General features: G+C 46.0%; 1 protein-coding gene across 2 annotated transcripts in view; it reads right to left on the bottom strand.

The window, feature by feature from the left end:
* Positions 1-22,880, bottom strand: part of GATA4 (GATA binding protein 4) — a 52,404-nt gene extending 29,524 nt beyond the window's left edge. For both annotated transcript variants that reach the window (XM_020877180.2, XM_020877181.2), the window contains exons 1-2: positions 22,797-22,880; positions 18,100-19,205 (exon numbers count right to left, since the gene is read on the bottom strand). In XM_020877180.2, the coding sequence (XP_020732839.1) occupies positions 18,100-18,715 (616 nt within the window). In that variant the 5' untranslated portion in view covers positions 18,716-19,205; positions 22,797-22,880. The remainder of the gene's footprint in view (positions 1-18,099; positions 19,206-22,796) is intronic.
* Between the last annotated feature and the right edge of the window lie 235 nt (positions 22,881-23,115).

Here is a 23,115-nt window from a genome sequence, read left to right as displayed (position 1 = left end):
TCAGGACCACTGTGTCCAACACACTGACCCACCCCTAGATCCCTGTTGCCTTGTTGTTACCTCTGAGAGCACATCACTGGAGTTTTCTACGCTCTCCTCTCTCCCCTGGCCTACTAGGTTTGGGCTGCCTGAGCCTGATCCCTTTTTTTTTTAATCTTTATTTGGCTGCACGGGGTCTTAGTTGTAGCATGTAGGCTCTAACTCCCTGACCAGGGATCGAATCCTGGCTCCCTGCCTCGGAAGTGCAGAGTCTTAGTCACCGGACCAACAGGGAAGCCCCTGAACATGGTTCTTACAACTCCTCAACGTCCTCCCCTCCCACACGCAGTCCCACCAGGTCCTCTCCCTGTAACACTGATCACGCTCCTCCCTGGACCTCTGCCTCTCAGGCTCGTTTTACAAGGATGATCCCCTCCCCGCAGTCAGAGTCTCAGTGGGGCCAGACTGCAGGTCTGCAAGTGTGAGCCGAAGGGGCCACGGACTCTGATAAATTCCTGATTTTACCTTTTCAGATAATGAACGCTCACACAGTATCTTCCCTGTAATTTTATCATGGACGGCAAAATAAGTGAGGTGGGATTCTTCCCCTGGCAACACTTCCAATCTAGTAGAACTATAACCCAAATGAAAGGACAGCAGCAAGGAGGAACGGGTTGTGTGCAGGCTGAGCATGCTGTTTGTGTACAATCCTCAGGAATTCTGTCTGTGGGCGAGTCAAAGGCTGCCTGCAGAGACAAGCCCACAGCGAGACTCCCAGCGCAGAGCCTACCCCAGCTCTCCTGCACTCACAAGATGCAGCTCTGCTCCCTCTGGGCTACTGAGAGGCGGCGTGAACCTGATTTCTTTAATGCTTCCTTATTTGCTTCTGGGTCTTCCACAGTCAGGTGAGTGAGAAGAAATGCTGTTTGCATTAAAACACCAGTATGAAATGACTAGGGTAGAAGGAAAAATGAGGCCATGCATGCCTAGTCACCCAGTCGTGACCAACTCTTTTGCGATGCCATGGATTGCAGCCCACCAGGCTCCTCTGTCCATGGGATTCTCCAGGCAAGAATACTGGAATGGGTTGCCACGCCCTCCTCCAAGGGATCTTCCCGACCCAGGAAACAAACCCACATCTACTGTGTCTCCTGCATTGAAGATGGATTCTTTACCACTGAGCCTACCTGGGAAGCCGTACCTCTGTGTAGACATATTCTCAATTTACTGTTTCAATCATGTTTTCCCTGCTCATAAAGCCCCAAACTCCTCTGCCTGATTTTCAAGGCCCTCCACGTGTGGTCCCATGGTATCAACCTGGGTAACCCCAAAAGGAGAACCAGGCTGCAGGAGCACCCGGAAAAGGTCCAAGATGTGTGTGTGGGGGGATATCGAAGATGCCCAAGGTGGTCCTCCAGGGTGGAGAACTGTATCAAGGAGCAAGAGTCAGGGGACGTCACTGTAAGCAACCAGCTCACATACTTGCACAGGAGCCCAGAGCCCAGAGTTGGAAACACTGGAGGCAAACCCAAAATCAAAAGGCAAAGAATGACTAAAACAGATAGAGCAGGTTTCAGTAACCAAGCATCAGCGTTAGCATTGATACTGCTTTTCTCAGACTCTATGGATGGCATAAAGCAAACGAAGAATTCTGTTGGGGTTTTTGAGAGTGAGATTCTTGATGTGGATGAAAGGATTTAAAGATGTGAAGATGCATGAGAGATGTAAAATGGTGCAGTTGCCATGGAAATCAGTATAGTAGTACCTCAAAAACCACACACAACTACCACGTGATCCAGCAATTTCACTTCTGGGTATATTCCCAAAAGGAGTGAAAGCAGGAACTTGCATAGATATTGGTGCATCTGTGGGCAAACAGCATGATTCACAACAGTCAAAAGGCAGAATAACCCAAGTGTCCATCAACAGGTGAATGGATAAATAAAATGTGGTCTATCTGTGCAATGGAATATTATTCAGTATTTTAAAAGAAGGAAAGGGACTTCATTGGTTGTCCAGTGGTTAAGACTCTGTACTTCCAATATGGAGGCATGGGTTCAATCCCTGGTCAAGGAACTAAGACCCAGTATGCCATGTGGTGCTGCCAAAAAGGGAAGGAAATTCTGACACAGGCTTACAACATGAATGGACCCTGTGGACATATGCTACGTGAAATAATCCAGACACAAAAGGACAAACACTGTATGATTCCACTTACATGAGGTAACTAGAATGGTCAAATTCCTAGGGACAGAAAGGAGAAAGGTGGCTGCCAGGGGCTGGGAGGAGGAGGAAATGTATATAGAGTTTCATTTGGGGGAGATGAAAAAGTTCTGGAGATGGAAGTGGTGATGGACGTGTGAACATGTAGACTCACTTAGTGCCACTAAAATGATAGCTAAAAATTGTTTAAAAGGTCAATCTTATGCTGTGTATATTTTACAACAGTTAATACAATAGGGGCATAAAGGGAAGTGAAAGCCTTTCAGTCCTAAATTTGAATTGGAAGTATTAGCTTCACCACATGATGTATTTTATCTTATCTTCAGGTGGACAGGGGAAGTATTTCCTATCTCTCTATATTGAATGACTCATCCAATAGCAAAGAGTTCAACTAGCAGAGCCAACTCTAAGAGTGGTGTCCAAACACCATTTCTCATTAAAAGGAGCCAGTGTTTCTTGGAGACATGGCCAAACCCAGGTCTGGAAGGAGGAAGTGCATAAGAAGAACTTGGAACATTTTATAGTATGCAAATCAGGAAAGGATCAAGCCAAGATTTTGTCAAAAGAACTCAGGAGACAATTTGAACAAGTTCCCTCTGGCAAAGACAGGACAGTGTAAGCATCAATTAGGATAATAAGGACATAGACTAAAACACATCAAGTATGTTTAAATCCATGAGTTCTTAATTATACTAAAAAGCTTTTATTTCACTAGGAATCTTGGAAAGGATGCTAGTGAATGAATTCATTATTTTGAACACTGAAAAGTAAAGTGAAAGAAGCAGGCATTTATCCTACCTTTCTTATATAAACTGTATCTCAGAGTAACCAAATATTTGATAAATTAAACAGTCTTTTAGCTGTTATAGATGTATTTCAGCTAATAAATGAAGAAGGAATGAGAGTATTAGAATGTCACCATTTGCAAGCCCTAAAAAAATAAGATATCTAGGCAATGACCATCAGCTGTTGAATGTAATCTAGCCAATTTTTCCAATCACAGATTTACACAAAAAAAACCAGGATGGGGGTCCTCTCTCATGGTGCAGTGGATGAGAATCTGCCTGCTAATGCAGGGAACATGGGTTCAATCCCTGGTCCAGGAAGATTCCACATGCCTCGGAACATCTAAGCCCAAGCGCCACAACTACTAAGCCTGCATGCTCCGACTATAGAAGCCTGTGCCCTCTAGAGCCTGTGCACTGCAAAAGAATAGCCCCCACTCTCTGCAACTAGGGAAAGCCTGTTCACTGCAATGAAGATCCAGCACAACCAAAAACAAATAAATAACTTAATAAAAAAAACAAAAACAAAAACATGGGACAGAGAAACACATTAAATGAAGGGAATACTATCAACAAAATCCAGGTTGTGGGGAAACCTAATAGAAAAGCCTAGTTTCTTTAGCAAATATTGCTGCTGTTCATTTGCTAAGTTGTATCCGACTCCTTGTGACCCCATGGACTCCTTTCACCATGCTCCTCAGTCTATGGGATTGCCCAGGTAAGAATACTGGAGTGGTTGCCATTTCCTTCTCCAGGGATCTTTCCAGACCAGGAATTGAACCCACATCTCCTGTGTTGGCAGGCAGATTCTTTATCACTGAGCTACCAGGGAAGCCTAGCAAATATATTCCAAGAAAAAGAATAGTGAAAGAGGGAACTACAGGTTAAAAGAAACTTAAGAGACATATCAACAGAGGAAATGAATGGTCCTTATTTAGATCCGGATTTCGCCAAACTGGTAAAGAAAATTAGACAAATGGGAAATCTGAACACCAATTAGATATTTAATATTAACGTGTGATGGTTACTTTGTATCAGAGTGATGCTGATCCTCAGGCTACATTTTTTTCAGTGTCCTCATATCTTTTAGAGATATTTACAAAGTATTTTGAGATAAAATGATAAGTTGTCTAGGATTTCCTTCAAAATAACATAGTATGAGGGGTGGGGGAGATACAGATGAAATACAGCTGGTCTTGAGTCGACATTTGTTGAAGCTAGGGGGATGAGTAGTTACTCTCAATTTTGCATATGTTTGGAAATTAACATATTTTTAAAAATGTGTTTAAAAGGCAAGAAGTGACCTTAAAATCTTCATCTTCACCTCTAATCCTCCTGGGAAGTAGGTGCTATGGCCTCTGGCTTTGCACACCTGCATAAACAGTAATTTCCCCTGTCATTATCTGTATTCCTATTCAGGACACTCCTGGTCCCTACATTTAGAGACAGAATCACTAATAAGGGAGTGGGGTTACAAAAGAGGGTGGGACTCCACCTCTGAGGTCAGATTAGCCACATCCCCATCCTTCCCAGGGCAGGGAATCTGGGTTTGGGAACTAGAATCAACCTGGATTTTTCCCCCTTCTTCTATCTCGGCATGGACACAAGCCACACACACTGTGCCCTACTCTAAAGCACGCATAAACACACAACAGCTCCTCGACATCCTATACTGTGTCTCTTCCTTTCCATATGAGATCTTTCTCTAATTGGGAACAGGTGGGTGGCTCAGTGCTCCAGAATCTCCCTGTCAATGCAGGAGACACAGGAAACTTGGGCTGGATCCCTGGGTCGGGAAGATCTCCTGGAGGAGGGCATGGCAACCTGCTCCAGGATTCTTGCCTAGGAAATCCCATGGAGACAGGAGACTGGCGGGCTACAGTCCATGAGGTCCCAAAGACTCAGACACGACTGAGCACGCATACACACAGAAATGCAGAGGGAAGGTTATCATCACCCTGCAAGAATGAGGCAAAAACAAAACAAACAAGAGCCACTCATTTTAACCGTTCTACACTATAACCAAAGTGATAGGTCCAAAATGCTACCTGAGTCCTGCCCCTCCACTGTCTGAGTCTTGCCTTCCCGAGGCCAAGTCTGAACTCTCCCGATGCCTCAGCTGGCCGCATGCTCCCCACGCTTCACCCCCAACACTGCAGAAAAGCCAACTCAAGAGCCTCAGCTTACCATGTCCTTCCCCCACAGGCAGCAAACTCCTAATCTTCCTTTCAGACCCCCTGTAGGAGTCCACGCCTGCAGGAAGCGGGTCTCCACCAGTTTAAGCATCCTGGGCTCTAGAGGAACCCAGCTTTACCCTGCTGAGTAAATCTGAGTAAATCTCAGTGTGCGCTCCACACACTGAGACCCTCACTTTTTTTTTTTAAATCTCCCCTGCAAGATGGTAAGCTGTTGGGATGAAAAGACAACCTTGTTCATTTTCAATCTCCAAAGCCTACAAGCGCTCAGCTCCCAGGAAGCAGGGGAAAAAAAAAATCTACTGGCTGGTTGGCTGATGAGACAAATGATGTGTCTGGTACTGGTGTCGGTAGCAGAGCTCTACCCTCTGCAGGTCTCCAAGAACCTCAGGTACTGAGTGGGTTTAGTTAACAACAGAGAAAAAACCAAAGGGACAACACAATGAGACCCCAACACTGGAGTCATTCAACCCATGCTTTCCCACAGACGCTTTTACCTTCTGCTAAGGTATTTTACTTTATGTAAGAAAAAATAAAATTAACCCATCAAACCTGAAATTTCAGATACCATTGCTTAAAATGGGATTCTCAGGTGGCACTAGTGGTAAAGAACCTGACTGCCAAAGCAGAACATAAGAGAATGTAAGGGAATGTTCGATCCCTGGGTCGGGAAGATACCCTGGACGTGGGTGTGGCAACCCGCTCCAGTATTCTTGCCTGGAGAATCCCATGGACAGAGGAGCCTGGCCAGTTATGGTCCATGGGGTCACAAAGAGTGGGACGTGACTGAGGCTACTTAGCACACACACATGCAGTCATGGAGACCTATGCTACCCAGACTGAATGGAATCGAGTGGAAGCCCAGCAAGCTCAGAAGATGACATGTACCACTGTGAGGAAAGATAAAGCCAGCGAACTGTTGTCACGGGCGATGTCATAGGATCCTGGATTTTTTAAGTTTATTTATTTACTTCCACCATGCGGCTTGCAGGATCTTAGTTCCCTGACCAGGGTTTCTTTGTCTTTTTAATTTGGCTGTGCTGGGTCTTAGCTGTGGCACGTGGGCTGTTAGTTGCAGCATGCAGAATCTAGTTCACTGACCGGGGATCAAATCTGGGCCCCATACACTGGGAGCGTGGAGTCCGAAACACTGGACTGCCAGGGAATTCCCCAAACCCTGGATTTTTAAATACTCTTTTCTCACTATTTCTGTGCCTGGCCTGATTTCTTAACCTTGACAATGCAGATGCTCAAACTAAGAGAGGCTTTAGTAAGCTGTCCAATGTCACACAGCAGGAGGATGAGAGCATGAGACAGGATTGCAGGGACTCTTGGTGCCAGACCGATGTGCTTTCACCTCGATGCCCTCCCCTTCTGAAAAGTGGGTTGAAAGCAGCACCCTCACATTTCCCGCATGTCAGAGCCTCAAAAATCAACACATCCTGTAGCTCATTGCAGAGGGCAACCACTTAAAACTTAAAAAATGCCCTAGCTTTAAAATGGCTACACATAACATACTGTAAGATTGGAAAACTATGCTCCCATTTGATCGGCTACTTATTATTGCCCATTCTTTCAGTCATTTTCCCAGTTCTCCTCTATTTAAGGCAGTGGTCCCCAAACTTTTTGGCACCAGGGTCTGTTTTTGTGGAAGACAGTTTTTCCACAGACAGTGCAGGGGGGTGGTTTGGGGATGATTCCATTGCATTATTACATTTATTGTGCACTTTATTTCTATTCTTACAGAAATAATCATTTCTATTATATCATTTCCACCTTAGATCATCAGGTATTAGATCCCAGAGGTTGGGGACCCCTGATTTAAGGGATCAGTCTTTAGGAGCCAGTCTGGGTCACTAATCTTATAAAAACTTTCTTCAATGTTTAAATAACTAAACAGTAACTTTTTATGACTGTTTAAATATATAGATATACACATGCCTGTATATGGTAACTAAGAAGTCAAGGATTAATGCCTAACAGTGGTTATCTTTGGACGGTAAGATTACAAACTCTGTGCATTGGTTTATAAGAGTTTTTCATTTCTCCATAGTAAATACACATTGTTTAATAAAATAAAAATAATTAAGCTTTATTGATACTATTTAAAAAAAAACACACACACAGTGTTTCTGAAGTCATCTTTGACCTGGAAAATATTTTCTTTTCTCAAATAAGCAGTATTTCCCTATTAAATGTACACTCAGAGAGAACCACATTCTTTATTTAGGGTCAAGTTAAGTTCTCTCCATATGCTAGCGAAAGGTTTTATTTGTTGTTTGTTTTCCCCGCCTACTCAATTTTGATGGGTAACCTGCATTATTGCCTCTCTTTACCTGGCTTGATTTATGATCTTGGAAGTCAGGTCATTCTCTGCTGGGTCGAAGAAAGAAGGGGAAAAAAAAGGTCTCCCCACCTAATACCTGATAAAATATCTGAAAAGGTCATTGCAGACCTTGACAGAAACACATACAACTTCAACCCAATCTGATAAAACAGCAACTTGAAAACTTTTATCAGAAGAAAATGTAACTTGCCATTTCCCAGCTCAATTGACTGAACTGTTTTTTAAATCTGAAATGACAGACATCATAAGATAGGAAAAGCTGCAGATAAGAAGCCAAATTGGGTTGTCTTGAATTAGATCGGATTGTCTGCCTGGGTTCAAACTCCCACACCTGCTCTGAATGTGTCAATGAGAGTCTCTTGGCATGGTCCCCCAGGGGTTTGGAAACATTGCAAAAGTGGTGAACTTTGAGACTTCAGCGTTTATTCTGCGATTATAATTAACCTGCTCACCAGTTGCTATCGATCAATACTGAATGGTGCTGATAAAGTCTGACTGGATTTCTAGAAGTAGAAATAGAGATTTAAACTAGGAAGAAAAAAGGAAGATCAAAAAAATACGTTAAGGACTGAATTCAATTTTAAGAAGCAAAACTGGATCTGTGACTGAGAACTCTCAAAGCCTGTAGCTTAATAATCCTCAAAACTTCCCACTCGATTCTGGTGGGAACTCCCTGATTTCTCATCCTCCAAAAATAAAGTCAATCTATGACAATTCAACACAGAGCGACAGCCTTATGTTCTTTGTTCATTCCACTTGCAAAGGGTGAACCAAATGGAATGGATTACCTGTCTGGATTATATGCCTCCTTTGGCAGAAAAAAAAAAAGATTATTTAAAGACATGAAGGCAATTCGAGGGCTCTTGCAAAGTACTGAAGGCCAGAAAACCCAATTCCCTTCATTCAGATAAGAGGCTTGAATATCCTGGCTCAGTTTTGATTACAGAGCAGTAATAGATAAAACCCTAGGCCCCCTGCCAGAAACAAGAAAGCTTCTACTGATGGCTTCTGTGATCAGCTCAGACCAAGTCCATGGGCTTTTCCAGCCTAGGGTTTTATCCACTATCTTGATCCAGGCCTCTATTGACATGTTCACTCTACAATATAATTACTGTGATTCCCCTCTTTCTTTCTCAGCTCTGACCTTCAAAGAAAAGGCAATACAGAGAGGACGACTCTAGTTTTCTTCTAGGAAAACGATTTTTGTGCAAGGCATATGGTTTTGCCCTTTCTCTGCAGCCAACAGTCCCCACGAATAAGAATTTTCTAGTTTGGAGGGCCTCAGTTCTGGGCACTCTCTCTTTTAATTCTCTACACACCCAAATCAGGATGCTGAAGGAAGCTTGTCTGAGGCAGGGACTCCTGGCATAATGAGTTCTGCAGCATCGAAGTGAGATGGAGAGACATTGGTAGGAAACAGGAAAACACAGAAAAGAAACCACAGTGGGGAGAACAAAGTAATACACACTCCTGAAGCTGACCTGAGACCTTTGACCACTACAGACCTTCTGGATCTGAAAGGAAGAGTGCCCTTAAACTTGGCAAGTGAAAGGGTGGCAAACGGGGAGAAAGCACGTTCCTGGAAATTGAGACTTACCTGGGTTCTAAGCCGGACCTATTGTTTGCTACCAGAGAGAACTGGGACAGGTTAATCGTTCTGAGCACCAGTTTCGTCTTCTGCAAAATGGAGGTCACAGTATCTAATTCTCAAGAAGAACTTACAGGTCATTCTCACCTGACAGCTTCCTCATGGGATGGATTCAGCTTACTTGCACATATGCACTATGGGCTGTGCTGTGCTTGGTCACTCAGTCGTGTCCAGCTCTTTGCAACCCCCGGACTGTAGCCTGCCAGGCTCCTCTGTCCATGGGGATTCTCCAGACAAGAATACTGGAGTGGGTTGCCATGTCTGCTTCCAGGGGATCTTTCCAACCCAGGGGTCGAACCAGGGTCTCGTGCATTACAGGCAGATTCTTTACCAGCTGAGCTACAAGGGAAGCCCCATATGCATGATACAGGCATCGTGTGTGTGTGTGTGTGTGTGTGTGTGTGTGTGTGTGTGTGTAGTACAAGATACAGGTTCCTATCCCTAAAATTTTGTTAGCTGGTTTCCAAACATTAATGTACCCAAACTTGTAAACTTCTTTTGTATAAATTAAAATACTTCAGAGGTTACTCTTATTATAACCCCATTCATATTATCTTCCCTTACTGTCTTTAGAAAGAAACAGAAGAACAGCTCTAAACAGAAGAATAGTTTTATTAGCCAATAAAACATTTAAATAGCCCTGCCTGGAGAGTACTACCTGAGACCACTTCATGGGCCATGGCAGGGCAATATAACAGAGTGATACTTTCCAAGCCACGAGAGAGACTTATCACCTGCAACTTGTGCAGGACTGCAGGTCAAAGAAGTCACCAGCAGACAAACACTTTCGGATGTCAAAAAGGCCCCTTCAAGATCTTAAAACAGCAGTATCCCGGGACCTGGAAGAATTGCCCACTTCTAGAGCAAAGCAATGGAAAAACCAGGGGTCCTTTCTCTTTCTTAAGCAAACAGAAGCAACAATATTTGCAACCTGCTTCAGCTCTAGGTTCAGCACACCTTAAAGGTCTTAAAAGGACAGGCTGAAAAGAAGTGGTTAAAAGACTTACCTTGCCCTGGAGGAAGGTAATTTGGTTTTCTAACCCAATCCCATCACTGCCCTGGGTTATTAGTTTTTCTGGTTCTAGCCCCAATATAATCTGAGTGAGAAGTACCCACACCAAGAATGGTGGCCTGTGTATGTACCAGTGAGGGCATCTTAGGAAGTCATGTCCGTTGAGGGGGAGGGGGAGGAGGGAGGTGGCGGGGGAGTGGCATCTGACAATTGCAGACTGAGATCTGCTTCCAGAAGACATTACTGAGGGTCGGATAAGGGTTTTTGGACCCCTCAGTAAAGCAATCACATGTTGAATTAGCAAAAACCAGCAACATTCAATAAACAACAGTTTATGTTTTAAAGTGCTTTTCCTGTGCATCCATAAGCTCTAAATATAGAACCCTATTTTTTTTGAAAGAAGGGAGACTTTCAGGAAGTTAATTCATGAATACTTATGTGTCTTTAAAATTTTAACTGGTTAAGTGTTTTTTTAAACTGGTAATATAGTCATATGACTCAAAATTTAAAATTTTCCATGTGTATACCTATGTCCACAGCAGCACAATTCACAAGTCAAGAGGAGGAGACAACTTGTGTCCCTGACAGATGAAAAAACAAAACATAGTACATACACTGGAATGTTGTTCAGCATTAAAAAGAAAGGAAATTATTTCACAGGCTACAACATGGGTGAAACTGGAGGACATTCCATTGTTGCTGTTGTTAGTTACTCAGGATTCAACTCTTTGTGATCCCATGGATTTTGTAACCTGTCATAGGATTTTCCAGGTAAGAATACTGGAGTGGGTAGCCATTCCCTTCTCCAGGGATGGAACCCACATCTCCTGCATTACAGGCAGATTCTTTACCACTGAGTCACCAGGGAAGACCATAAGTGAAATTAGCCAGTCACACCAAGATGAATACTGTTTGATTTCCACTTACATGAGGGATCTAAAGTAGTCAAAATCATGGAGACAGAAAGGCAGTTACCAAGAGCTGATAAGGAGCTGAAATTTGGAGTTGCTGTTTAATGGGTATAGAGTTTCAGTTTTGCAAGACCAAAAAAAAAAAATCTGAAAATCTGTTTTACAACAATCTAAAAACAACTTAGGCTTTCCAGGTGGTTCAGTGGTAAAGAATCTGCCCGTCAGTGTAGGAGATGGTGGTTCAATCCCTGGGTTCCAAAGATTCCCTGGAGGAAGAAATGGCAATTCACTCCAGTATTCTTGCCTGGGAACTTCCATGGACAGAGGAGCCTGGTGAGTTGAAATCCCTGGGGTCACAAAGAGTTGGACATGACTGAGCATTCACACACAACACTGCTGAACTGTACACTTAAAAATGGTTCAGATGGTAAAGAAAATCAACTCTGAATATTCACTGGAAGGACTGTTGCTGAAGCTGAAGCTCCAATACTTTGGCCACCTGATGTGAGGAGCCGACTCATTGGAAAAGACCCTGATGCTGGGAAAGACTGAGAGCTTGAGGAGAAGGGGACGACAGAGGATGAGATGGTTAGGTAGCATCACTGACTCAATGCGCATGAATTTGAGCAGACTTTGGGAGACAGTGAAGGACAGGGAGCCTGGTGTGCTGCAGTCAGCCCATGGTGTCGAAAATAGACGTGACTTAGCCACTGAACAACAACAAAATGGTAAAAAACAAAACAAATAAACTTTCACTTTAACCTCCCTGGATGTTAAATGTATTTCTTGTTATTTAATGGGTTAATAAAGAAGCACAAAAATGACAATGAAAAATGGTTAAGATGGTTAAAAACTCAAAAAGTCCCAAAGCATATATGATGAAAGTCCCTTTCCCCTCAAACCCTCCATCCCAACGGGCAAGCATTGTTACAAATTCCTTGTGAATAATTCCACAGAGAAATTAAATATTTTCAAATGTACATAATCTTTTCTTGTCCTTTTTTTAAAAAAAAATACAAATACACACACATCCTGCACTTATAAATGTCCTAGAGAGGATTCCAAGATTATTCTAAGGTCGTTGCATAATGAACTTTCTAACTTTTTCTGGAGAGCTTTTTGCATATTCAAAGAATATCAGTTCTTTTTTTTTTCTAAACAGTGTTAATTTTTTTTAACTTCCTAATTTTTTACACTGACAAGATATCCTATTGTTTGTATGCACCATATATAGCAAACAGTCCCCTAATAATGCGCATTTAGATTATTTCCGATTTTGCTTGGAATAATTATTTCCAATGACAAATGCTGCTGCAACTAACATATGCCCTTATATTTGCAGAATCAGTTCCTAGAAGTTAAATTTCCAGGTCAAGGGTATCAGTTTTGTAATTTGTCAGATATCACAAAGGGATCTCCATAAAGGTTGTACCAATTTTCACTTCCATCCACAGGTATCAGAGTTCCTGTTTCCCCACCTCAGAGTATGTTTGTTTTCTTAGCTCATTTAAGGTAAAAAAAAAAAAAAAAAAAAAGGGAGGGATACCAAAGAAAGTGTTATCTAAAACCGTCTCCTGTGCATCATTCTACCTGAGTGCTTAGAAAGTACCTAGCAAATGTGGCTTGACCTTTCAATGGGACACAATTGGGCAGGTGACAAATCTTACTAGAAGCAGTGACACACCCCTGGCTCCCCCCACACACCTTCCCCATTTAATTGGTTCTCAAGCCAGCACCAGAGTCCAGCCCCAGCTCTGACTGACCTGCTCAGGGTGGTAACCGGAAAGGTAAACAACTTTGGTTTCTCAAAGACTGACGAATCATTCTCTAGCCAAACAAGTTACTCACGAGTCTATCTCACAGAGTTACCTACATAAATGAACTGGCTCAGAAAGCAATGGGCTTTGTTGATAAGCAGTTACCAAAAGAGTCTGAGAGTTTGTTTATAGTATGGGTTTGTAGAACTCACCAATACACCATAAATAAACTCTTAGAATACAGCGAATAAGACAAAGTTTTCAAAGAAACCTCCCGCTAACACTGTTATACATGCATTTTGTTGTGTTGGTATGTTTTCTTAATCAACCCTTAAAATGATTCTAAATTATTGAGATCCTTTAAAAATATAATCACTTGTTTTTCTATTACACAAAAGAATTATTATTCCATCATAAAATATATTTCCATAGCTTTCCAGTAACATCTATCACAATGTTATTTTCTTTAAGATATATTCACATATAATTTCCGGTTTCCTTTTCAGCCTTAAGTATTTACAAGCATTAATTGGTACAAAAATCAACTTTATTGTGGTGTAATGTACACACAATAAAATGCTCCCATTTTATTTATTTTTGGCAATTTTGTTTATTTTATATACTCCCATTTTATTTAATTTTGTATTCAAGGTCTCACAGCTTGCAGGATCTCAGTTCCCCCACCAGGGACTGAAGCCACACTCTGGCAGTGAAAGTGTGGCGCCCTAACCACTGGACCACCAGGGACTTCTCAATGCTCTCATTCTGTTAGTACATGTCCACGAGTTCTGACAAACGGATGTGCCTACCTAACAGCTGTGATTGGGTCTCTACAAGGAGACGGCTCTATCATCCCGCACAGCTAACTCACACGCACGCCTACATGGACCTGAGCCCTTGAACACAGCTCCACTGGCAGATGGTCACACAGTGTATCCTTAAGAACTTTCAGTGCCCACATTCCATTTCAACAACTACAATCCTACGTGTGACAGTGTTCTTCTCAAGCCTAGTATCTGCTCACATAGAGCAACACATTAAAAGGCCATAGATTTTTTGTTTTAAACCTCTTGGCCATGTTGTGTGGCATGTGGGATCTTATTCCCTGACCAGGGATCAAACCTGTGCCCTCTGCAGTGGGAGCTCAGAGTCTGAACCACTGGGCCACCAGGGAAGGTCTTAAAGGCATAGGCTCTTGCATTTTAGATACCTGTACACAGTCACTCTCTCTCTCTCTCTCTCTCTCTCTCTCACCTTCTCTTACCCATCCTGTGACTTCTCCACCCGAAACTGTTCCAGTGGTTTCCCAAGGCTTCCAGAACCTTCTCCCACCTCACTTACTCCTCCCCATGGCCCTCCAGTTGCCTCTAGCAGCCCAAGTGTGTGGTTTGACCTGGGCAGAGGATTGTGGCGACTCCCTCTTGGATCTCCACTGAAATATTTGCTAAGTGCCCAGCCTCTGCCAGGCACTTAAACATGAGTGACACTCTGTACCTGGCCTCAATAAGGTCACATAATTCCATTAGTGCAGCCTAATTCACGAATTCAATGGTGTGTCACGCACATATTGAACCTGGAATGAATTAAAGTCTATATACATTGCAGTCAAGGCAGAGCAATTCCTTCCCCCTTAGGTCCAGAGCTCGACAAAGGCTCTTGTTTGCTTTTATTACTTTGGGTTTTCCCTTATTCCAATAACCAAGAAAAGAATTCTGGCAAGATGTGAACTATTGTTAATATTAATGCTTAATACTTCAGAGAAAATAAAAGTATTTGCTTCTTTCTTCTCACTGAAATTAAAAACAGCTTCTGAGTGAAGGGTGAGTTAATCTGTGTGGTTTTACCTATAGTGATAAATATATTACTTAAACAAAAACCAAACTGGCTTGTATTATTTCATGGTACCAGGTTATGTGACTGGTAAATGAGGGCATATGTTTTCTTAATCTTTTTTTCAAATTGCAGGCACTTCTCCGGGTAAAGTTCTATTTACCCTTCAATGCCAAGTGCAGAGAGGACCACTCTGGTGAAGACTTCCAGGTTCCTAGATAGAAGGGAGGCACACCTCTGTCATCTCTCCTCTGCTCTCAGTTCATGGCCATAGCTCCCTGCGGAGTCACTCACTGGCCTTCTTTAGGGTGATCAACCATCCCCATTTGTTGGGGCCTCTCCTAGGTTTAGCATGAAACATTCCCAATCCTAAAAAAAAAAAAAAAAACAAAAAACCCCAGTCTTGAGAAAATCAGAACTGGTCACTCTGCATGATAGCGAGTGACGGTTTAATAAAATAGCCATCATTTCTGAGATGCCAAAGCCAAGTACTTCACAAACATTTCAGTATTTTTCTACTTTAAGACAACATTAAAAGTAGCTACCATCATCTCATTTTACAGAAAAAGAGAGGAGACTTAGAGAGGTAAGTACCTTGCCCAAGGTCACAGAGGCACCTGGATTTGAATCTAGGTTTGCCTTTGTCACACTCCACACAGTATTGGGTCTTAGGTGTTGTGGTTATCATTTTGTTGTCTGACGCTGTGACCCCACAGACTGTAGCCCACCAGGCTCCTCTGTCCGTTGAATTTCCCAGGCAAGAATACTGCAGTGGGTTGCCATTCCCTTCTCCAGGGGATCTTTTCCACCCAGGGACTGAACCTGTGTCTCCTTCACTGGCAGACAGGTTCTTTACTGCCAGGCTACCAGGGAAGCCCTTCACTGGGTCTTAGGACCTGGTGCTCATTCCACACAAGCAAGCTCTCAAAAAATATAGAATCAGTCTTCATCCTTCTACCACTCAGCATCAGTTAACATGCCAGTGATGGTCCTTGATAAAGCTATGAGGCATTTACAAGAAGGCCCATGTGATGGAAGGAACATATAAAAATTCATGTACATATGCTGCTTTTAACTGGCTTTGATATAAGTGCCACTGGAGAACATACTGGAGATGTGAATGCCAACAAATTCAACATGCCTCCTCCCCTCACATAGATAACATGGAACCTTTTGTAACTTGACCACTTAAAACACTTGGCTGTGCCCAGAAGAGAAACTCCAACTGCTTGGCCAGACCCAACGGCTGTCTTCAGGTGGGACTTGCTGAACTAGCAGGACACAGCACAGAACACACTTCTCAGCAACACCAGGCTTCTTAGCAAGGATGCCGTCCCTAAAGGTCAGCTTGCTGGCACTGGAATGTGGGACACTTTACTGATTCCAATACCCTCCTGCCTGGCGGGGTTACGTTTTCGAATCTTAATACTCACTGAGTGCACTTCTCAAACTGTACTTTTTTTTTTTTTTAAACATTGCTTCAGCTGTAACTCTCATGACCACAAAGTATCCCCCATCTTTGGGTTTCAGACTTCTCTTTCTTCCTCTGGCACCAAATTCTCAGTCCAGGATCACAGGAGTTTAGGAAGCAATCTCTCCAGTCCACTCCCAAATTAAAAGAAGTAAAACTACGTGAACCATTCCTATTTTAAAATGGACGTTCTAGAGTGAGTTCTAGAGAGAACTCAGGAGAGTTCCAAGAATGGGAGGCCTCAGGGCCCCACCCCCAGTAAGCCCACCTCGAACTGTCATTGTATGGAGATGCTGGCCAGCTATCTCTCAAGGTCCTCCCAGGGGCCAGCATCCTGGGGGAGGGGTGGTCCTCCTCCCTGGGGATGGGAGGGGTGCCGTCTGGCTCCCCCATGAGGGGGAGGGGGAAACTGGGCGCCACATCCACGGTTAATCAGTTTACCTAAGATGTGTATTTGGTCCGACACCCCTAAGGACCTTCGAAGGCCACCCAGGGTCAGAGAATAATTTAAAAACCTTCAAAGCCTGGATCCTTCTTGGAGCCAGCCCAAGACTGGAAACTTGGGAGGGACAAAGCTTTCCTCTTCAAAGTGAGAACAAATGCGAAAGGATTTAGCACTTAGTAGGCAGTCAATAAATGTTAACTTTATTTCTCAAGTCTGGGCTCCCCCTCCCCCTCTAAAGCCACTTCCATCCAAACCCGATTCTGTCCCTTCCTGAAATTCCACAGCACCAAAGGACTTTAGAATTCTGAATTAGTGGTGCCACTTCCTTTTCCTCTCAGCACGGAAGCCCTTCCTGGGACTTCATTTTGTTCATCTGTAAATCAGGCCAAGGGGTACACGCATGCTGTCCTCCTCAGGTCTGACATTCAAAGGAACTATAACATTGTGCCGGTTACAATTATAACTTCTAACCCCAGCGCTAGGGACAGCAGGAGGCTGAACACGTGGATCTGCGGCACAGCCTCCACAGGTGGGCATCATAAAGAAGCACCTGTGTGCCAGGACTTCCTATGCCCGGCTTCATGTGTGCCAGGATACCCACCTGGGGGGCGCTTCTAATGCAGCCCTGGGCACCTCGGTCTGGCCGAGCAGCCCAACGTCACAATACGCTCTGGCCCTGATATACATACCTCCCAGAGACACACCCCGGGCACTGACGCCAATTCAACCCATCTCCATTGCTGTGCTTAGGCGCTCAGTCCTGTCTGACTGTTTGTGACCCCATGGGCTGTAGCCCGCCAGGCTCCTCTGTCCATGGGGATTCTCCAGGCAAGAATGCTGGAGTGGCTTGCCATGCCCTACTCCAGGGCATCTTCCCAACCCAGGGATCGAACCCAGGTCTTCCTCATTGCAGGCCACCAGGGACGCCCTCTCCATTGCTAAGGTCCCTCATTTGTTCCCGGTGTGAAATACCCAACAGGAAAATCTGCCGCCCAGAGGGATCCTCCAACTGAGCCGCCAAATGGGGGCCAGAAGACGTTGGGCCCAAGCCATGGAATGAGTTTCCTGCGGAGGTCTGAGAGGAGGTGGGAGCACAAAGCCGGGGGTCTCGGCGCTGTACACCCGGGGCCTCCTCAGTCACCCAAAACGGGCGCTGCCTGGGTGCCCGGCGGCCCAGACACATCCCACGCCTGGGGCCGCGCGGAGGGCTCCCTCAGCGCCCGCCACCCTGCAGTCGTCTCTCCGGCTCAGAGGAGGACGTAGAGGGCAGGCCCGATCTCACTGAACAGAATCTGGGCTCCTTGGCGCTGTGACCTTCGCCGCCACCATCACCCTGGCCGCCCGGTTCGGCCTCCCAGCGTGCTTTCCTAGAAACTCACGCATCCCTTCTATCTTCTGCCCCTACCCCCACGTTATTTGTGAAAAATTAAATGCCCCAAATAGGGCTCGGGGCTGCCTGTTCCGGCCCCGGTACTCGCGCGGCATGCAGCACTCACCGAGATTGGGGTGTCGCGCGGCGGGGTTGGCTCGGCCGGGCAGGCTGTGAAGGACCGGGCTGTCGAAGGGTCCGGCGGAGGCGGCGGCGGCCGCGGCCCAGGACGCGCCCACGTCGGCCATGTAGGCGGGGTAGGGGCTGGAGTAGGAGCCCGCGAAGCCGGCTCGCCCGTACTGCTCGCGGCCCGCCAGGCCCGCGCCGGCAGCCCCGCCGCCACTGCTGTAGGCCGCGGCTTCCCGGGCCGCGGCGGCGGCGGCAGCGGCAGCCAGGGACCCGGTGGTGCCCGGGAAGGAGAAGCGCGGCGACACGGGCGGCGGGGTGTAGGCGGCGCCCTCGGCTCCCGCCTGGCTCCAGCCTGGGCTGCCCTGCTGCGTCCCGGGCCCCGCGCCCGACGGCGCGGCTCCCGAGCTGCCGCCCGAGGCGGCCCCGGAGGCCGCGCCCCCGCCTCCGCCCTGGAGGTAGGACAGGCCGAGCACCGAGGAGGGCACCCGCGGCGTGGGCACGTATACCGGCGAGGACGCGGCGCCCGCCCCGTGCATGAAGGCGCCCGGGCCGCCCGCCTCGTAGGGCCCGGGAGGGGGGCCGTGGTTGGCGGCCATGGCCAGGCTCTGGTACATCTCCCCCCGCGCGCTCGCAGCGTCCGAGTCCTCGGGCCGAGGAGCAATGCGGAGAGAGAAAACAGTAACACACAAATAAAAAACAAACAAACAAACAAAAAAAGAATAACGTACAGGGGAGGGGCTGTCAAAAAACCCGAAGATCAAAAATCAAAGGTAAAAAAAAAAAAAAACAAATCCTTCAAAAATATATACATATTAAATCCAGCGTTGAGCAAAAAGACTCTGAGGTTCTGGTTTACTCAGGAAAATCCCAGACTGAATTTGTGGTTGTTCCCCGAGGTGGTGGAGTTGAGGGGTGGGGGGAGAGTCCACTCAGAAAAGGTCCCAGAGGATCCGAAGGCGCGGGATGGCGCCCGGGCGCGGAGCTCCTGCAGGGTGACGCGGGCCGGCCGCTCGTCAGAACACCCCGGCCGGGGCACAGGGTGCGGTAGGCTGGCTCCAAGGCTGAGGGCCGGGCCGGCTCCCTTCCTCCGAGATGTAGCCGCGTCTAAGGAGGGAACGACAGAGGGAAGCAAGTTCATCCAGTGCTTTCAGGGCCCATTTCCCCTAAGCTTGGATGCTTCTCTCGCCCGACAAGCAAAATCGCCACTCTCAGGGGCCCAGCTCCTCGGAAAGCTGACTGCAGAAGCCCGTGGGGCCTGACTGCTGCAAGGCAGCCTCAGGGAGGGGCGCCTTAGAGGCGCAGGGCTCTCCGGTTATTGGACATGTAAATTACTGGTTGTGATCTCGATCAGGGTTTTTCTTTTTTGTATTGCTTGTCAGGAAGGACTTTAATTTTACCTTATTTCTAGCATATTCTTGTCACAGTATTTTAAAAGACCAAGGGTTTCCGGCTTCCACGAAGAGCCTAGAAATCTAAGAAATCTCTCCCCAATTCCTTTCTCCCCCCACCTACCCCCAACTGATCCTGACTGTGAAAGAACTTTAGATTGCGCAGGGAAGACACAAACTTTATAAAATAAAAAAACCCAGCAACCTAAGAAACTTTTGTTTGCAATCTTTTTTGTTTGTTTGGTTTTTTTTTTTTTTTTTTTTTTTTTTTGCTTTTTAACTAGAGGCAGATTCTAAATATTTATAAATGAACACAGCGTCTGGTAAATCTCAGTGAAAAGGTTTGCGAACTCTTATCTATACAACTATACAATGTGGACATCAAATTAGACAAGATACACGTTTCTTACAAATAGTTTTATTTTGGAGATTTTGCAGACTGTATATTAAGATGAGAAAAGTGAGAGAAATGTACAATCACTTTACAGAACTACAGAACTCACTGGATCTCCAATTCATTGAGTGGGTTTTTCATATGGAATCACAGGTCCACTCACGTATGGAATCAGAACACCAATGAGGCTGCTTGGGGGACAGAAACAGTTTGTAGGACTTGATTATTTCCTTGCATCCTGTGTTTGATTTCACCAGGCAATTTTTCTGATAAAAACTAAGCGTGCTACGTTCTGAAGCACCTGCTTGGTTCCAGGTCATTTTCTTCACAATTCCACTAAGTAGAAGTTTCTCTCCTCATTTTACAAAAGGCAGAACTGAAGCATCCAAAAGTTTTAAAACTCCTCTAAGATCAAAGTACAATTAAAAGGGGGTAGGGGACAAGATCTGAAGGACTCCAGAGTTTAAGTTTGTCCAGTCCATGCCCACTTTTCTCCTTAAGAAAACGCAGCTACTCTTAACAATGTTTTTTTTTAATTGCAATAGCAAACTTATAGAGTTATTAACTGAATTATGTACTAAATCCAGGCTCTGCCACTTACTAAATGAATGACTGTAGACACATTACTTAACCCTCATGCTTCAGTTTCTTCATTTGCAAAAATTCAAATAGTAAAGGTAATTACCTTGTAGGGGCACTGTGAGGATTATAAATTCTATATACTCGGCTATTATTACTATTACAGATCTCTAATGTATCAAAAGAAAGTGCTTCCAATGTATTATGTACTATAATAAATGGTCATCTTTATTCTAGCAAAAAGTTTTGGAAATGGAATTTCTAATATGCTTTTCATCACTTTTACATCACTATTAATGGGATAGCACTGTATTATATAGTCATATGTTAACTCTTAAATGGTTTATTATTTGCTTTCAAAACTCCGATAAATTATTGGTTTGGTGAACATTTCCTTCCAATAAGAAGTTTAGTTAGAGGATGGATATTAAAAAATTTGACCTGAGATCATCAACTTTCCCCTTCAAAAATGAATTTAAAAAATTAGTACCTAAAGGAATACCTAGGCTTCAATAAGTAAATTACACAGGTTTACCTTAATAAAATTTTCAGTATTTAATTTTAAAATCCAATAGTTGACCTATTTCATTGAATTTTCTGGAATACTCCCTCAGTTCTAAAACAAACATTATACATTTCGTTTCTCACATAGCTGCAGGAAAGGAAGATTTATAATTTTGTAATCCAACTTCCAATATACATACAGATGCTAACTTAACAAGCTTTAAAATGTAAACGCTGAAAATGCCATAAATCCAACATTTGTCTTTACTGCATTCTCTGCCTTTTTAAAATGGCTGATACATTACCTAAGAGTTGGATTACTGAACAATAGAAGGTGGAGAAAATCCACCCTAGACCTTTCTGTTAAGACAAGAACTTAACTACTCCCTTTAAAAGAAAGTTGCTTGTTTCTGTACTTGAGACTCCGATGCAGGCCACCCGGAGAGGATACAGACAGAACTCCTGAGAATGACAGAAAGGGTCTGGCCTCTGGAGATTGAGGCTTGTGCCCAGTTTTCCCTCTCCTCCAGATCACTCATCCCAGTTCACCCCCGATTCACAGGCCGGACAGGAATGCTTTTTTTCCTTACTGAGTTAGCGCACAGCCCTTTTCTGATAAATTTCTGCCAGCGGGGAGGATGGAGAGTGCCCTAACGTTCCCGTCCATTTACAGTCACTCCTGCTCCTTCGGTTCCGCTGGCGCCTTCACCCCGCGGCCTGCTGCCTAGAAAACTGTCACACCCGAGCGTACACACTAGCTGGCAATAATGAACCTGATCGCTGAGGGGGCACGCGGAGATCCAGGAGCGGGGGTCGGTGGGTGGGAATCACCCCGTCACTCCAATAAAAACTTTCTCTCTTTCAAAGCCTCTAACCTGCTCTAGGCTGCAGTTCCTTTTATGAGAAACACAGGAAATACTTCCCCGAGGCGCTTCCCCAACCTTCCCGGCCGCGCTGGCCCGGACTCCCACCAGCCCTGGGTCCCTCCCCACCCTCTGCGACCAACCCCAAGGCCCCTCATTCTCTCAGCCTGGGGGCAGCTCACCACCTGAGCATCCTCTGCTCCCCTAGGTGACCCCCCAGCCCAAAGTAAAGCGACAGAATTTCGTGGACGGGGTGGCTAGCCCTGGCCAGTTGAGGGACATCACTGCTCTCTGCCGGGTTCCCGCCCTTCCCCACCCCCCCCCCCACCCCACCTCACCTCACCCCAGCTGATCTCATCCAGAAGCACTGTGGGTGGGTGGGGTTGCTAGCTTCGTGAGGGGCGTTTAGTTCCCTGGACCCCGGATAGGAAGACTAGGAGGCATAAAAAGAGCGGGCGCTCAGCAGCCATTCCCGACCTCTGAGCGCCTCCCCGGGGCCCCGAGGCCCAGCTGCGCCGCCTCCCACCGCCACTCTGTCGCCCATGGGCGACAGTCCTCCGTCTGAGTCTCTTCGTGTTCGAGCCGCCGGGCGGCCGGTCCCGGATCAGTTGGTCAGGGTGATTTCTCACGGCCATCATCGCCACCAAGGCCCAGTCCTGCGAGGTGCAGACGGGGCTGGGAAATCCGCACGAGGGGCGGGGATTAAAAACGTCCAAGTTCACACAGAAAGAATCCAGAAGCCCTTAGATGATCCCTCTCCACTTTCCCCCTAAATATCACTTAGTTTTAAAGAAACTGCTAAGCCAAAGGAGAGCCGGCTCTGGGCAAGGTTAAGGACCGGGGATGAACGACGTCTCCTTTCCACCCGCTAGTTACCTCTCTCTACTCCCAGGCAAGCCCGCGCGGAGGAGATCGGGGTTCCGCGACTAGGGAGAGAGAGCCGGGAGAGGGATGGGAAAAGCCGTACCTGCCCGGGCTCGAGCTTCCTGGAGGCCAGCGCGCGCTCCCCCGGGCGCCGCGGCAGCGTAGGCGGCGGCAGAGCTCCCGCTGCCTCCCTGCCGGCCGCCGCGGAGTCCCCCGGCTCGCGGCGCGGAGCCCCTGGCCCCTGCGCTCCCGCTCGCCGGCGTTGACTGGCCCGCGGGAGTCACGTGCAAGGGAAGGGGGCGGGGGGTGCGCCGAGGCGGCTGCACCGCCACCGGGCGCCGGGCTGCGGGGCTGTTCAAAAAACTCCCCCAGCAGGCAAAGTCCAGGCGCTGGGATCTCCTCGGAAAACGCCAAAGTGCTTC

The sequence above is a fragment of the Odocoileus virginianus genome, chromosome 18 (genome assembly GCF_023699985.2).
Source record: "Odocoileus virginianus isolate 20LAN1187 ecotype Illinois chromosome 18, Ovbor_1.2, whole genome shotgun sequence".
NCBI lineage: Eukaryota > Metazoa > Chordata > Mammalia > Artiodactyla > Cervidae > Odocoileus > Odocoileus virginianus.
Note: the sequence above shows the minus strand (reverse complement) of the source record. Positions and strands in the feature narration are given on the sequence as shown.